The sequence below is a fragment of the Helianthus annuus genome, chromosome 14 (assembly GCF_002127325.2).
Source record: "Helianthus annuus cultivar XRQ/B chromosome 14, HanXRQr2.0-SUNRISE, whole genome shotgun sequence".
NCBI classification, from domain to species: domain Eukaryota; kingdom Viridiplantae; phylum Streptophyta; class Magnoliopsida; order Asterales; family Asteraceae; genus Helianthus; species Helianthus annuus.
This window is the reverse complement of record NC_035446.2, coordinates 108,399,769-108,415,404: the sequence shown is the minus strand read 5'-3', so window position 1 is coordinate 108,415,404 and position 15,636 is coordinate 108,399,769. Positions and strand designations below refer to the sequence as shown.

At 36.8% G+C, this 15,636-nt stretch overlaps 2 protein-coding genes across 2 annotated transcripts; both read left to right on the top strand.

Moving 5' to 3' along the window:
* The first annotated feature begins 3,638 nt into the window (after positions 1 to 3,638).
* LOC110907135 lies at positions 3,639 to 4,997 on the top strand. Its single transcript, XM_022152161.1, has 3 exons — positions 3,639 to 3,884; positions 3,969 to 4,468; positions 4,535 to 4,997. Exons 1-3 carry the CDS (start codon positions 3,639 to 3,641, stop codon positions 4,995 to 4,997), a joined length of 1,209 nt encoding a protein of 402 aa, XP_022007853.1.
* Positions 4,998 to 11,719: 6,722 nt separating this feature from the next.
* LOC110908971 (chalcone synthase) lies at positions 11,720 to 13,570 on the top strand. Its single transcript, XM_022153975.2, has 2 exons — positions 11,720 to 11,977; positions 12,344 to 13,570. Exons 1-2 carry the CDS (start codon positions 11,791 to 11,793, stop codon positions 13,351 to 13,353), a joined length of 1,197 nt encoding a protein of 398 aa, XP_022009667.1. The 5' UTR covers positions 11,720 to 11,790; the 3' UTR covers positions 13,354 to 13,570.
* The last annotated feature ends 2,066 nt before the right edge of the window (positions 13,571 to 15,636 follow it).

The window sequence follows — 15,636 nt, the reverse complement described above, 5'->3', positions numbered from 1 at the left end:
TTAATGTTATGTAATGGGTATTTTGTTTAAATTTTTTATAGGCTCCAAACACGTTCTATACGCGGCACGGCCCGTCACCCTCTACTAGGCGTGACCCAAACTTTACGGAGGAGGAGCTCGCTGAGTCTGACGAGGATTGATAATGATAGTGGTTTATGTTATTATTATATGATGCAGTATTGTACGAACAATTGAATTTCATGTTAAGTATTTGTAATATTTGTTTAATTTGGATATGTTTTGTTTGTTTGGATTGCTTAATTTCACTACGCCTTTTATAAATTTATAACACAAAAAAAAACATCATTTTATAAAAAAAAACCAACTTAATTAATTTAAAAAAAAATAAAGTTCAAAAAGATATTAATAACAATATGCTGCTCTTGCAAAAAAATCCTCCAGGGAACGTATGGCCTTATATGATTCCCTTGATTTTTTGAAAAAAAAAAAAAAAATCTTTTCAGGAAGCGTATGACCCTATATGATTCCCCTGGTCCCCTAATCATTAGCTGACCATCTTCTGAAAAGTTTGTACTTCAAGTAAATATATAGGAAGTGTATTGCTTAATACGCTTGGATCCAGAGGAACCGTATTGCCCTATACGTTTTCTATAAGGTTTAAGAGATGCGCAAATAAAATGGGGGATGTGTGGATAACCAAGGCCTTTTTTTATCAAGGAATTTATAAGTGGATGATGAATTGACATAAATGTCTCTCATGTGAGGGGCACATGATCACTTTTTAACCAAGTAAATGAATATAGTTAGTGATAGAGGCAAAAAGGGTTAAAATATATAACATTAGGGTCTTAAATGTTAAAAGATTTTTTTTAAGCTAATGGGGTTAAAGTGGAACAACCACAACCACAAAGGTCAAAATTGTAATTTACCTTTTTTTTCTAATTTTATGAAAGTGCTAATAGTTGGGTTTAAGTTTTCCGTGAAAAGCTATTGAAGTGAACCGCCAACCCTAGTTAATGATGACAAACATTTGCTATCGGTCCCTTTAAAAAAGAAAATAAAAATGTTGGAAGCCTACTGCCCACAATTTCTACCAACCTTGCAACTGTCACTACTACCTTTTTCTCTCTCTTCGACGTACACAGTCCTATTCCCATCCGATATATGTCCCCACATTGTGTCGTCACTTATTTTGGTTTTCTCGTACTTGTTGCTATAATATTAACAACTCTTTTCAAATGATAATCTTTAGGTATTTTTTTCAATGGAGAATTTATCTTATTTTTTCGATTTTAAACACAGGCTTGTGATCATTTGAGAAACATTTGCTTTTCATCTAACATGATATATAGCTAATGAATCCCCGTCGCATTTCGACGGATGGTAATTCTAGTATATTATATAAACACAACCAAAATACAAAACACAACCAAAACCATATTTACAATCCCAAATAGCACAATTAAATTATTAATTGATAATATATAAAAGTTGGTAACATTTTCAAACGTAAAATCAAAGAAGTTGATTTTTTTTTTAATTTCAATAATACACAGCTTCAATTTTCAAAGTCAAATATTGAATTAACTAAATAAAATTTCTTTTGTTTAAATATAGCTAGATAGTCAGCGTTTTTTTTTTTCAATCTAAGGATAGATTCATACAAAACATACAAGAGAACCTTACGCGATGCAACAGAGTAATCAACTTCACTGTAATAATAACATTTAATTAAGGTTCAAAAAAATGAGAAAAAATTAGGGTAAATTGTATGTTTTGTTCGTTATGTTTTATTTTAACGGTATTTTCTTTATTTTAGAGTAAACTGTAATTTTACCCTCTGAGGTTAGGGGTCATTGGCATGTCTACCCCCTAAGGAAATAATTGTAAATTTACCCCCCACTGTTCACCCTTATGTCGTATTTTTACCCCCCGGGCCATTTTTCCGTCAGACATTAGCGTTTTCTGTTAATGGTCAAAGGGCAAATAGGTAAATTCGCGTTCCTGTTGACCTGCAACCTCATATAATCCCCCTTTCATCACTTTGAAACCCTGAAGTTAACCTACCTCTAAATTCAAAGAGCTCCTCACTGGCGATCACGCATTCTTCAACAATTATAGCTGATTATAAGTTTGTTACGAGCATGGATCTTCGATTGTGGAAGGTACGAGCTGAAGATCAGTATTTCGAACTGGTTGAAATGTACCGTAAGTGACATGCAAGCTCACAGGGTCTGAATTAGGTAAAATTTTAACTTTTTTCTGTGTTAATTTGTTGTTGATGTTTGTTTACAGGTCAAACTCAATCTCAATTTACCATAAAATTTCACCATGGAGGTAATTTTGTAGAAAACTCAAATAGGAATTACTTTGGTGGGAAGATGAACTACATTGATCATGTAGATTTTATAGTGTTGAATACTGATGTTTTAGAGGAGATGGTTAAGAAATTAGGATACAATGATGGTTTGTTTTTCTGCATTCATTACAAGGATCCGTACTGTTCGTTGGATTTTGGTCTTAGGACATTAAAATGTGATGTTGACTTAGAGCCTATCTTTGATCATGTGCGTCAAGGAGTCCACATGATAGACATGTATGTTGAACACCGGAGGTCAACAATATTGGAAAATACAAGTGTAGGGGCATGTAAAGCAATTGTTCCAACATCATTTACAATAAATAATCAGAATCATAGTATGAATGAAGATGAGGAAGATAGTGAAGGAAGTGATCTTGATTATGAGTATGTTGAGGAAGATAATTTGGTTTATGAAATAGAGGTGGATATGCAGAGGTTCAGGGCTAATGTTGAATTTACTAGGGATGAACTAGATGGTTCAAGTGATGGGGATCATGATGATGAGAGAAACGAAGAAGGTCATGAGCCTGTTGACCTGAAGGATTTTGAAAGTGGGTCTGATGACAATTCAAGCATTAGAGATAAGGTTTCCAGGAAGATAAGGAGGAGAAACAAGAGTGCTTTAAAAGGTCCAAATGATCTGCCATTCTAAGTTGGTCAGCTTATTGATGACAAGAAAAAGATGAATCAGATGGTGAAAGATTATGCTCTTAAGGCAAGGAGGGATGTGTTTATTCTAAAAACTGAATTGTTAAGGTATAGGGTAGTATGTTTTGGAAGCAATCCACCACTACTTGGTCCTGTAAAAAAAGGGAGAAGAGGGGCAAAAAAGTAAATGCACCAAAGTAGGGAAAAAATACAAGCACCTTAAAAGCATACCAAGCCCACATGTCCTTGGGCAGTTCACATCTCAAGGAACACAGACAAGGATAAGTGGTGTGTGAAGACCATTCATAATGAACACAATTGTTTGACAACAAGGGCCGTTTCTTTGTACACAATGAGTTCGATTGCCAGAAAGATCCAACCTATGATTGAAAGCAATCCAGACATGCCAATTCAAGCAATCCAAAGTTAACTGCTTCGGAAGCATCAACTTGAAGTATCACTACATAAGGTCTTCAGAGCCAAGAGGATAGCAACTACGAAGATCTATAGTGATTACCAAGAACAGTATCAACTACTAAGGTCATACTGTGATGAACTTCTAAAAGCCAACCCAGGTAGTACAATTAAAATTGATGTGGAGCCATGTGGGAACTCAGCTAGTCCTACAAGGCAGTTTCGAAGGGTTTATTTTTGTTTTGCCTCTATGATGAGAGGATTTAAGATGATTGGAAGACCACTGCTGGGTGTGGATGGTTGTTTCCTGAAAGGTCCATTTCCTGGACAGATCTTGAGTGCTGTTGGTATTGATGGGAACAATAGCATATATCCAGTTTGTTACGCCCTTGGTGAGGCAGCAACAACACAAACCTGGAAATGGTTTTTGCAACTGTTGAGAGATGACCTAGGGTGTACGGCTGACTCTTGTTTCACCTTCATCAGTGACAGACAAAAGGTAATCAATTCTTAAGTGTTAATTAATACATTGCAAATAACTTTGGTAGCAAAATATTGTGATTAATTGCATTTTGTATCACAGGGTCTGATTCCTGCTATGCTAGCTGTTTTTCCTAATGGTGAGCACAGATTTTGTTTGAGGCGCATCCATGAGAACATGAAATCCAAGTCGCGTGGAGATCTTTACAAGAATTTGCTTTGGTCAGCCGGAAGGAAGACATCTATTCCATACTTTAACAAAGCTATGGAAGAAATTAAGACAACAGAACGAGCTATGTATGACTGGCTGAATGAGATCCCATACACCGCTTGGTCAAGAGCATATTTTTCTGGAAGAGCTAAATGTGATATGTTGCTGAACAACATATGTGAAGTTTTTAACAGACAAATCGTAGGAGTAAGGGACAAGCCGATTATCACATGCCTAGAATTCATTCGGGAGTACATGACCAAGAGGATAGTGGATGTGAAGAAATTGCAAGAAAAGTGTATGGGGCCACTGACACCTCATGCCATTGAGGTCTTCGATGAGATCAAGAAACAGGCTGCTGAAATGTGTGTTTTAATGGTTGATTCAGACAAGTATCAAGTAACAGGTCCGAGATCACAGTGTGTTGTGAATGTTAAACATAAAACTTGTGCATGCAGGAAGTGGGATTTGACAGGGATGCCTTGCAAACATGCAGTTGCAGCCATATGGGATATGTCAAGGAATAGCATTGATGCTGGCATACCAGAAGAGTGGGTGGATGATGTGTATTGGCTGTCAACATGGAAGAAAGTCTATGACAATGTGATAGAGCCAATCAACGGGCTGGAGATGTGGACTCCTTCAGAGTGTCCAACAACACTTATCCCACCAAAGCATCATACACAAGTTGGAATGCCAAAGAAGAAAAGAAAGAAGGCATTTGGTGAAAAAGAGCTTGAGAAGGAGTTCGACAAAGGATGTAAAATGACCAGAAAGGGAACTACCATCAAGTGTGGTAAATGTGGTAACACGGGTCACAATGTCAGGAGCTGCAAAGGACAAGGGGGTGAACAATCCACTGCTTCACAGGAATCACACACTGCCACTCAAGGTGCACCAGTTTACAATCTTGATGAGTGATGGATGGTTTGTAAGTTTAGAGTATGTTTGTTTGTTTGTCAAGTTTGTTCAAGACAATGTTTGGTTTGTAACTTTAGACTATGTTTTATTTGTTTGTTTGTTCAAGACAATGTTTGGTTTGTCAAGTTTGTTCAAGACAATGTTTGGTTATGTTGTCAACTATTTGGTTTACATATGGCTGCTTGTATTTTGCTTTACAATGTTTGGTTTGGTTTGTTGTCATGGCTGCTTTATGTTTGCTTAGTATATGCCTGCTATAGTACAAATAATTTGTTGAAACAGAATTTTGGCGGAAAGTGATTCGATTACATTGCAACATTTAGTACAAATAAGAGGTTCAAAATACAAACATACAACCAAACAAATCTAGCCTATTTCCAGTGGCAATCATCCAAACAAGACCAATCCGAATCAGAACCATGCTCCCCTTCATATGGGTCAAACTACCAATCATCCTCGTCATCCCAATATGTGTAATCCCATGCATGTTCCAGCACTTCAGGGTCATAATCCTTTGTCGGATCTCCGAATATATTTTCATAATCAGTTTCTTGCTCCATGTAAGGTCTGAGTATCTCAGAGTCTTGATCCTCAAAGTATACATAACTGTCTGGTTCTTCGGCTGCAACGACATCTTCATCCTTAGCAATATCTTTCTCATTCTCAACTTTATCATTCTCTTTGTCAGCCATACCTACAGAATTACAAGCAGGCTACCAACACAAACATATAAGAACTTGAAAAGGACCATTGCATAAACTTGAAAACACATAACTCAAATACAGTTACAGACAAAATACACAACCAAATCCAATTTCTCCACATTAAACTACTTAAGCAAAAAAAGTAGAACAATCAAGACCCAAGTAATCACAAAGTACATCTTCAGTTTGAACACATCGCCATTCTTGTACCGAGCCAACTGTTCTTTGCACTTAGCCAACTCATCCTTATCTTTAGTGCTTTGAATTAAAGCAGGCGTTACCTCTCGACAAATCGGACATCCCTGTTCTTCACCAACATCAGCCCATCTGAGGAATCCACATCCTCCAACCTATTATAGGGCATCATAAGCAACAGAAGAAAGAAACTTGAGTTTCAATAACCATTAAACAGAAGAAACTTACATATCTAAGATACCATCAACCAGGATTAGCTTTGGATTGTGATTCTTTGAACACTGTTTTCACACCACAAGGACATATGACGTCTGAAGCTTGACTTTTGGTCATGGTCTCCTTGGATCGCAGCACAAATGAAGAAGATGAAGACATGTTTAGCGAATTTGGGGGTCGATTGAAGAACACAATGAGAACAGGGGTTAGGAAGACAATTTAGGGCTTCAAGCTATTAAATGAGGAAGAGGAAGAGGAAGAGGAAGAGGAAGACGTTGGGGGGCAATTTGGACAATTCATCACTCACTAACGGAAACATTAACGGAAAAATGGCCCGGGGGGTAAAAATGCGACATAAGGGTGAACAGTGGGGGGGTAAATTTGCAATTATTTCCTTAGGGAGGGGGTAGACATGCCAATGAACCCTAACCTCAGGGGGTAAAATTGCAGTTTACTCTTTCTTTTATGTTAATACCTTTTTTTAGGATGTGTTCTTTGACATGGTAGAGAGAGAAAGGGGGTTATAGAGAGAGAAAGAAAGTTGATATACATATATACACACACACATATATATATTTAACGTACGATGTGTACAAGATTAAATTAAGCACGTTATAAAATTCTAATCACGCATGTTGAAAACCATAATCACGCATGTACAACATCATAAATCACGCATGTGGTAAAAACCTAATCACACGCATGTTATAAAACTAATTACGCATATTATAACTTCCTCTCGTACGTCTTGTACATTAAGAGATATTGTATTTTACACTTTCACTATATATTTGAGAACCACTCTTATTGCGAAAACAACGAGAACCAATGTGAACACAACAAAACAAACCCACCCACCACCACCCAAAACCTAAACACTCACCCCCACCCCATCACAACCCTAAAACCTAAACCCCGACCCACCCCACCAAGCTAAATGCTAAAAACTAAACCCTACAACTAAATGCTAAAAATATTTTTTTTATACTTTCATTAAAGATCGCAAAATTTCGTTACTAAAAAAATAAATAAATAAAAATTGAACACCAGTACCAATGTACATGTGCATATGCATATGCATACGCATGCACATGTGCAACAATACTTTTTATTTAATTTTTTTTTATTAAAAGTTGTTAAATTTCGTCACAAAAAATGAACAATGTATAGTATCGATGAATGCACATGTGCATTCATTTTTTTTATTAAAAATCGCCAAATCTCATCACTAAAAAAAGAAAAACAGTACCGCTGCACATGTGCATATGCACATGTTATGTACATGTGCATCGACACCGTTGTTCAGTTTTTTTAGTGACGAAATTTAGCAATTTTTTATAAAAAAAAAATATTTTTGTGTGTTTTTAATTTTTTTGGTATTTTAGGTTATGTTCACACTGGTTTTTCCGGTTCTCGCAATAAAGGGTGATTCCTAACGGATCACTATCATATATATATATAATAAATGATAAAAAGACTAAAATACCCTTGGGTGGCCAAGTTTAACAAAAAAAATTAACTGGGTTAGGCCCAAAGGACGTAAGGTGTAAGGTTTTGAAACATTAAATACAAAACCCGTCAATTTTCACGTCAAAGGACACTGCCTGAAAAAAGTATCAACATAAAGGACAAATCGTGTAATTTATCGTTATTATTATTGGTATTGATAATTAATTAATAGCCAAACTGTATGTAAAACCAATATCTCTTAACGTACAATGGTACGCGATGAGAATTCCGCATGTTGTAAAAACAAATCCGCATGTTGTAAACCCAAAGCTATATGTTTGTAAAACCAATCCGCATGTTGTAAAAAACATTCCGCATGTTCTACAACCAATTCACATGTTGTAAACCCAAAGCTGAATGTTGTAAAACCAAATCAGCATGTTTGTAAAACCAAATCCACATGTTGTAAAATTAAATCTGCATGTTATATTTCATCGCATACGCATCATACGTTAAGGTCAATTGTACATTAACTAACCCATATATATATATATATATATATATATATATATATATATATATGTATAGAGAGAGAGAGAGAGAGAGAGAGAGAGAGAGGCCGGTTATTATACAATATTCCTTATCGTACGACGCATACGAGATTTCCTTACAACATGCAAAATTTACTTTACAACATGCAATTTCCCTTTTTTTCATTTTTTTTGGTTCATGCGACTTTACATTCTTTGTACATGCAATTTCCACTACTTCATTGTACATGCGATTTGCCATCGCGTACGCGTCGTATGTTAATGCATATTGTATGATATACTATATATATATATATATATATATATATATATATATATATATATATATGGGAAGGTTAACGTACAATAGCTCTTAACGTGCGACCGGTACGACCTATAATTACGCACGTTATAAAACTCAAAAACCCGAATCACGCATGTAGAAACCTATAATCACGCATGCCCTAACTCCCAGTTCAAAATTGCATCCTCTGTTCTATGGTCCGATACCATTGTTACTGACCGCTGACTCCAATCGAATCAAAGCTTGGTCATGTTCTTGCATCCTCTGTTCTACGGTCTGATTTCTAGTCGTCATTTTTGATGAAAATTTTCAAAATCGAAGATAAATTTGAACACAATTAGATGAAATTGACTGAACAATGGCCAATTTGAACTGAAACGAAAAGAAAATTGAAACGAATTGGACGAAATTGATCAATTCCAGGCTAATTGAAAAGAACGTTAATCACGCATGTTGTATCAAATAATTACGCATGTTATTTTTTTTCGCGTACCGGTCGCACATTAAGAAATATTGTATTTTACACTTTCTCTCTCTCTCTCTCTCTCTCTCTATATATATATATATATATATATATATATATATATATTAAAAACCGAAAACTTATATAAAACATAAACTTATATCTTGCGCCCATCTAAAAGTCTAAATCTCAAATTTATATCTTTAGCCTATTAGGTATTAGGCCAATACTCACTTTAGTTTAGCTATGCGGTATGGGGGACGTCCCCCTCCGTCCAGGAGCAACGACAGTCCGCACACCGTGCCCCTCCCCCCCCCCCCCCCCCCCCGGGGTCCCCGTCTTCAGCGTCGAGAGCTAGACGTTGGAGACGTCCCATGTGAAGACAAAAAAAGCTCCCTTTTTTATGCCATTTTACCGTTTAAAAAAAAACAAAAAACAAAATTTCCATCTTCAAAAAATATTCAAACGGCCAAATTCAAAATATTTACCCAAATCCCTCCTAAAACTATATAACCCCCCCCCCCCTTTTACACCATTTTTGTAGTATTGGTTTTTTTATTTTTTGTAACATATTTTTTTGTTAACATATTTTATAGGTAATAATCAAACGGGTGAGGAGTTTTGGAAGGCGGTTTTGGCGAAGTTCCTTGAGCTAATGGACCAACGCCCGCATCGAGATATCGACTCGGTGTCATCTAAGTGGCGAAAAAATGAACGGGTTCGTCAATAGGTTTTGTGTAGAATATAATAAAATATATTCAAGTGGGCGTCGTAGCGGCATGAGCGACGAGGATGTGTTTAAAAATGCGTTGGAGATGTGCAAGGCGAACACGGGTACCATGTTCGCACACGTTCGCGCGTGGTAAAAAACATCCGAACAATGTGGAGATGGCGAAGCGGTAAAGGACATCGGAATCCAGTAGTTATAGCGCCGGTGGATCGGGCGCGAGATGTCACATAAACTTAAACGATGACGCCAAGTTCGACGATAAAGAATACGCCGTACATGAAGGCGGAGTGTCTCCCAGGCCGGGACAAATCAAAGAAGGAGCGGGCGAAGGAGAAAGAAAAGCAAAAGGTGGACCCGAAGATGGACGAGTTTATGACACAATTTAAAACGTACACCGAGGTCACGGCCCAAAAGGCGAAGGAGCGGGCCATCGAAGAAAAGTCACGCCTAGCAGGAGAAAAGTTACGCGTGGCGGGAGAAAAAATTCGATTGCCCGATGAAAAGATCCGATTGTCCGATGAAAAGATTCGGCTCAAGGAATGGGAAATATTAACGATGGACGTTGATAATTATCCCGAGCCGAAACGTTCGACTTTGATAAAACTACAAAACGACATCATGAATAAGCATTAAAGGTGGTTGATTTTTTTTAAGTTTATGTTTTTTTAATTTATTAGGATTTTTTTTAAGTTTATGTAATGTTTTTTAATATTAATGAAAATATTTTCTTAATTTATTTGTTAAATGTTAAAAAAGTGAAGATTAAAAAAATAAAAAATAAAAAAGTGGTGGGGTAGGATCATATAGGATCATCCTTCCATTTCCACTAAATTTGCGGGATGAATCATTCTTGGGATGACTATGATGTGGCGCCTAGGTGGCGGATCATCCTCCAAGGAAGGATGGACACCATACCATGTACCCTTATAAAAAAAGTTTTCATTATCTATTTCGTTATGACATAGGTGACACGTTTTTCCTGACTCGAATAAGACACCTAATTTCTAAGGACCGGCCCTAGATATAGGTTCGTATTCATATAAAAATTGCTGATTCCTTCTATATTCGTTGTATGAAACAAAACACTTAAAACAAAAATGGCTGATTCCTTCTATATTCCTTGTGTGAAACAAAACACTTAAAACAGATTTTGCGTTAATTCTGTTTTGTCTCCATATATGCATCTAAAAAAACTAACTGTATTTAACTCTTTTAATGCAATAAAAAAATTCTTATAAACTGTTACAAACAGATTAAATCGTTTTCTTATTATCTCTGTGTTGGGCAGTTATAACTTTCCTTAGTTCAATAAAGAGATGTTGGTTAACTCAAACCAACCAATCATGTAGCAGGTTTTGGGCATGCACAAGTCAAACTTTCTAGCATTCATGTAGCAGGTTTTGGGCATGCACAAGTCAAACTTTCTAATTAAGCCACTCGGACCATGCACCCCTACACATGCGTTGGTGCTAGAGGAAAACACAATTTAAATGCTTGCAAGGTAGAAATCTTTGACTTGAATAAATATATAAGTTATGTTCTGGTTGAGCTATTCTATAGCTATTCTATCTTCGAAGTTCGAACTTGAAATCCAAGCCAAAAAGGGTTCTAACGCTTAATTTATTATAACGTTTAATCATATAATATTTAGTTTATCTTTTATCTAAATTTGAAAATTTTATCTCACATTTAGTATTTAAATATTATATATAATATTTAAATACTAAATAAGTGAGATAAAATATATCTTTTTGGAAGAGTTTGTAAAAGGATCGCATATTTATGTGTTAAATGACATAAAGTATTGTAAATAAGTTTGAGTTGTGTTTCGTTTTTTGAAAGGTGGAGTAATCGTTTGTAATCGCACCTCAAAGGATTTGAATTCTACAACTCTTATGAATAGATAAAATGAAAATACGTTCTCATCACACTATTACCATTTACCGGTAATGTCTCTTGTGGACATTTAGTTCTGTAGATACTCTAGATACTTACTACGACGTGGCATGCAGGATCATCACGCACACAAGGGCAAGTTAACTAAGTTGAATATTAGACCTACAATATTGGACCCCAACCTACCACGCCCTCCCCTCCCCCCCTCTATATAACAAACCCTCGACCCTCTTGTTCACCACCATCACTTGCATTTCTCAATCTACCACTCCCCATTTCTCCCTGCTGGTGATCGAACAACAATTAATGGCCTCTTCAATTGATATTGCTGCCTTCAGAGAGGCTCAACGGGCTCAAGGTCCCGCCACCATTCTTGCCATCGGCACCGCGACTCCCTCAAATTGCGTCTATCAAGCCGACTACCCCGATTACTACTTTCGGATCACTAAAAGCGAGCACATGGTTGATCTCAAAGAAAAGTTCAAACGCATGTGTATGTATCTATTTGGATTTATTCTTACCTCCGTATTTCACATTCATAATTAGTAAAATCAACATATATACGTGACACTTAAAGTGGTTCAGAATTTCACGAGATAACTCTAAAAAGATCTTGAGATTTGATCGTACTTCTTTATTTCTCGCCTCAATCTTTTGTTTAATTTGATCGTACTGTTGACCTATTGTAATAATATATTGTTACTTATAGAAGTTATGAAAAATATTGGAACTGACTTTTGGGATGTTAAATTTGATTAAACTAAGTACTCTCTTTTTCAAAAGTTGTGTATATAATTATAAGTTGTTAACTATCATTATATACATGATTAACTAATCATGCGTGCATTACATATTGCAGGCGACAAATCTATGATAAGAAAGCGATACATGCATCTCACAGAAGAGTATCTTAAAGAGAATCCGAGCATCTGCGAATACATGGCTCCATCGCTCGACGCCCGTCAGGACGTAGTGGTGGTCGAGGTCCCAAAGCTCGGTAAAGAAGCCGCGGTTAAAGCCATCAAAGAATGGGGAAAACCAAAATCACAAATCACGCATCTCATCGTCTGCACCACCTCCGGAGTCGACATGCCCGGTGCGGATTACCAGCTCACCAAACTCCTCGGACTCCGCCCGTCCGTCAAACGCTTCATGATGTACCAACAAGGCTGTTTCGCAGGCGGTACGGTTCTCCGCATGGCTAAGGACCTTGCGGAGAACAACAAGGGCGCACGTGTCCTTGTAGTTTGTTCAGAGATCACCGCGGTCACGTTTCGTGGACCTAGTGACACTCACCTTGACTCCATGGTTGGTCAAGCTTTGTTTGGGGACGGGGCTGCTGCGCTTGTCGTGGGTTCCGACCCTGACTTGACGACCGAGCGGCCCTTATTTCAAATGGTGTCTGCTGCGCAGACAATTCTACCTGATTCAGAAGGTGCAATAGATGGTCACCTTCGGGAGGTGGGACTGACGTTCCATCTCCTAAAAGATGTACCGGGGTTGATCTCGAAGAATATCGAGAAGGCATTGACCCAGGCGTTTTCGCCTTTGGGTATATCTGATTGGAACTCGATATTCTGGATCGCGCACCCCGGTGGACCCGCAATTCTGGATCAGGTAGAGCAAAAGCTGAAACTAAAAGAGGAGAAGATGAGAGCCACTCGACATGTTCTGAGCGAGTACGGAAACATGTCAAGTGCGTGTGTGTTGTTTATTCTAGATGAGATGAGGAAGAAGTCGGTGGAAGACGGTGCTGCAACCACCGGCGAGGGTTTGGACTGGGGTGTTCTGTTTGGTTTCGGGCCGGGTTTGACGGTTGAGACGGTGGTCCTTCATAGTGTCCCAACAACCATGCCTATTGCCCCCTAAATTTAGTGATGGTGATAAGCTGTCTTTTGTGGAAATGAAGTCAATTAAATAATTACTTGCGTTAATTAAATAATCATGTATTGTAGGGTTTTTTATGTTCGTTGCTTTATATGTTGAGTAAACAATTATGTGTAATTCTAAGTTTGGATAGAATATGCCCTGCTTGTATGATTCTCTATATATATATATTTAAATTAAAATTTGTTTTTGTTGTTAATTGTTGTACTTAGTCTTAGAGACCGGCTAATTCAGATAAAATGGATATCCATGTAATGTTTTATTCTTATTGGATACGCGTATTTTATTGCCACTTTATTGATCCAGATTATAAAATTACATCATTAGATAATCAATTATCCTTTTTATTACATAAACTTAGGGAGCACGGGGCACCCTCGGGGACTCCCTTCGGGGACCGATTTTGCCGTGTGGTAAAGGGCCGCCATCCAAAGGGGGGAGGTAAATCGGGGAGCTTGTGAGGTGAGTATTCACCGAAGAAGGAGAGAGGAAATGGTGGAGCCACCTTCATTTTCAACCAATCAAATTTTTTTTATTTTTTTTTAATAAAAAAACAATTCCCCTAAGAGGGGTGCATCCCGTACGTTTTTTGACAAGAGAGAAGTTATAAAGGGGAAATGACATGGCAATGTATGATTGGGTTAAAAAAAGTTTCCCCTCACCTCATTAGGGGGATGCCCCCTTTACCCTTAGCTTTATGTCTATAAAGAAGATGTCATTTCACGTTTTCTAATCAAATAAGAATCAATATTTGAACAACTACTATACCTAAGGGCATATCTCATTTCTAATCAAATAAGAATCAATATTTGAACAAATACTTAATACTATACCTGAGGGCATATCTCACAAGGTAGGCCACCCTTTTTCTTTGCACCAGTGTTGAACACATTTCCTGTGTACATACTGCATATACAACAAACTTATTAACCACCAGTTCCACCAAAAAAACTAACCATCAAATCAAGTAACAAAAACAATGACACCATTAAATTATATTATATTATATATATAATATATATATATATATATATATATATATATATATATATATATATATATATTATATACATGCTTAACGAAAACAATAGTAATTTTATTTTTAAAATAATATATAGCTTTTTAAACTATTTATTATTTTAATATTTTAATACATGATTATTATATTTTTATTTGACTTTTTTTTGCCTATTTTTATTTTTTCCCTTTTCTTAAACCATATTTTCTCTATCATTTGTTTTCTATTTTTTTGTAATTATTTTTTTTAAATTATATTTCCTGTTTAGTTAATTTGATATTTTTTAATAACTTATATTCATTAATTTTTTTCCCTTGACATTCCCGTATAGGTTTTGTTAAAAATAAACATGTATTCAAAATATAGTATTTATTTGGTATCAAAAACGATACGATAATAACCTGAACCAATTTTGACGGTTAGGCTTTCTAGAAAACATGCTTCTTTTTCAAATAACATTTGTTTTACCTTATCATTTGTTTCGTTTCGCGGCAACGTGCGACATCAACAAATCTAGTTATATATTCTAAGAGTGCGTTAGAAGTACAAGGTGTATCCAAAAGAATGAATGAAAAGTTCCTCCTCGAAAGATCAACACTCTGCCGTGGGATCAGAATCTTCTGGGATAGCCTAGTTGGCCAGCCTCACCCACCCTCTCCCTAGAGGTCCCGGGTTCGAATCTTGGTGTCCGCATCCTACGACAAGCTCTTCGCTCTCGGTTAGATAGTCCTCCCGATAATAAAGGATCAGAAGATAAGCAGGCCGCCATATCCTCGCTCTTTCTTGGTAGCTCAATTCACATCCAGAACCAAGTGATCACCTATGTATATATATAAAAATATTAGTAAATTTGGACAAAAAACTTTTATAGGTCAACACGACATGTACCAAGCTTACTCATTTGACCCGTTAGTGCCTTATAATTAGGTTTTGTATCCCACTAACCAAAGGGTTACAACAATGACTGATGATAATTCAAATCATGTTATAAACATTAAAACATGATCAAAAATTTTCCTATCTTGAAGGGGTATGGTCCCAGATCTCGCGTCAGCATGACCGCGAGTGACCATTACCTTTATCAAAACCCCGACTAGCTAAAGACCTATCTGTGTCCGTGCGGACACGTGCGAACACAGAAGTCGAATCCAATCTGCCCAGTGATGGAAGAGGACTCACCTGGAGTATGAGAACGGTATAACAATGCGGCATGGCACCGCATCTAGTGTATGAAAACGGTGTACGCA

Coding starts and splice junctions, on each gene's coding strand:
- LOC110907135 (XM_022152161.1), top strand. CDS start 3,639: ATGAGAGGATTTAAGATGATTGGAAGACCACTGCTGGGTGTGGATGGT. Junction 3,885..3,968: donor TCATCAGTGACAGACAAAAG/GTAATCAATTCT, acceptor TTTGTATCACAG/GGTCTGATTCCTGCTATGCT. Junction 4,469..4,534: donor TTAATGGTTGATTCAGACAA/GTATCAAGTAAC, acceptor TTGTGCATGCAG/GAAGTGGGATTTGACAGGGA.
- LOC110908971 (XM_022153975.2), top strand. CDS start 11,791: ATGGCCTCTTCAATTGATATTGCTGCCTTCAGAGAGGCTCAACGGGCT. Junction 11,978..12,343: donor AGAAAAGTTCAAACGCATGT/GTATGTATCTAT, acceptor TACATATTGCAG/GCGACAAATCTATGATAAGA.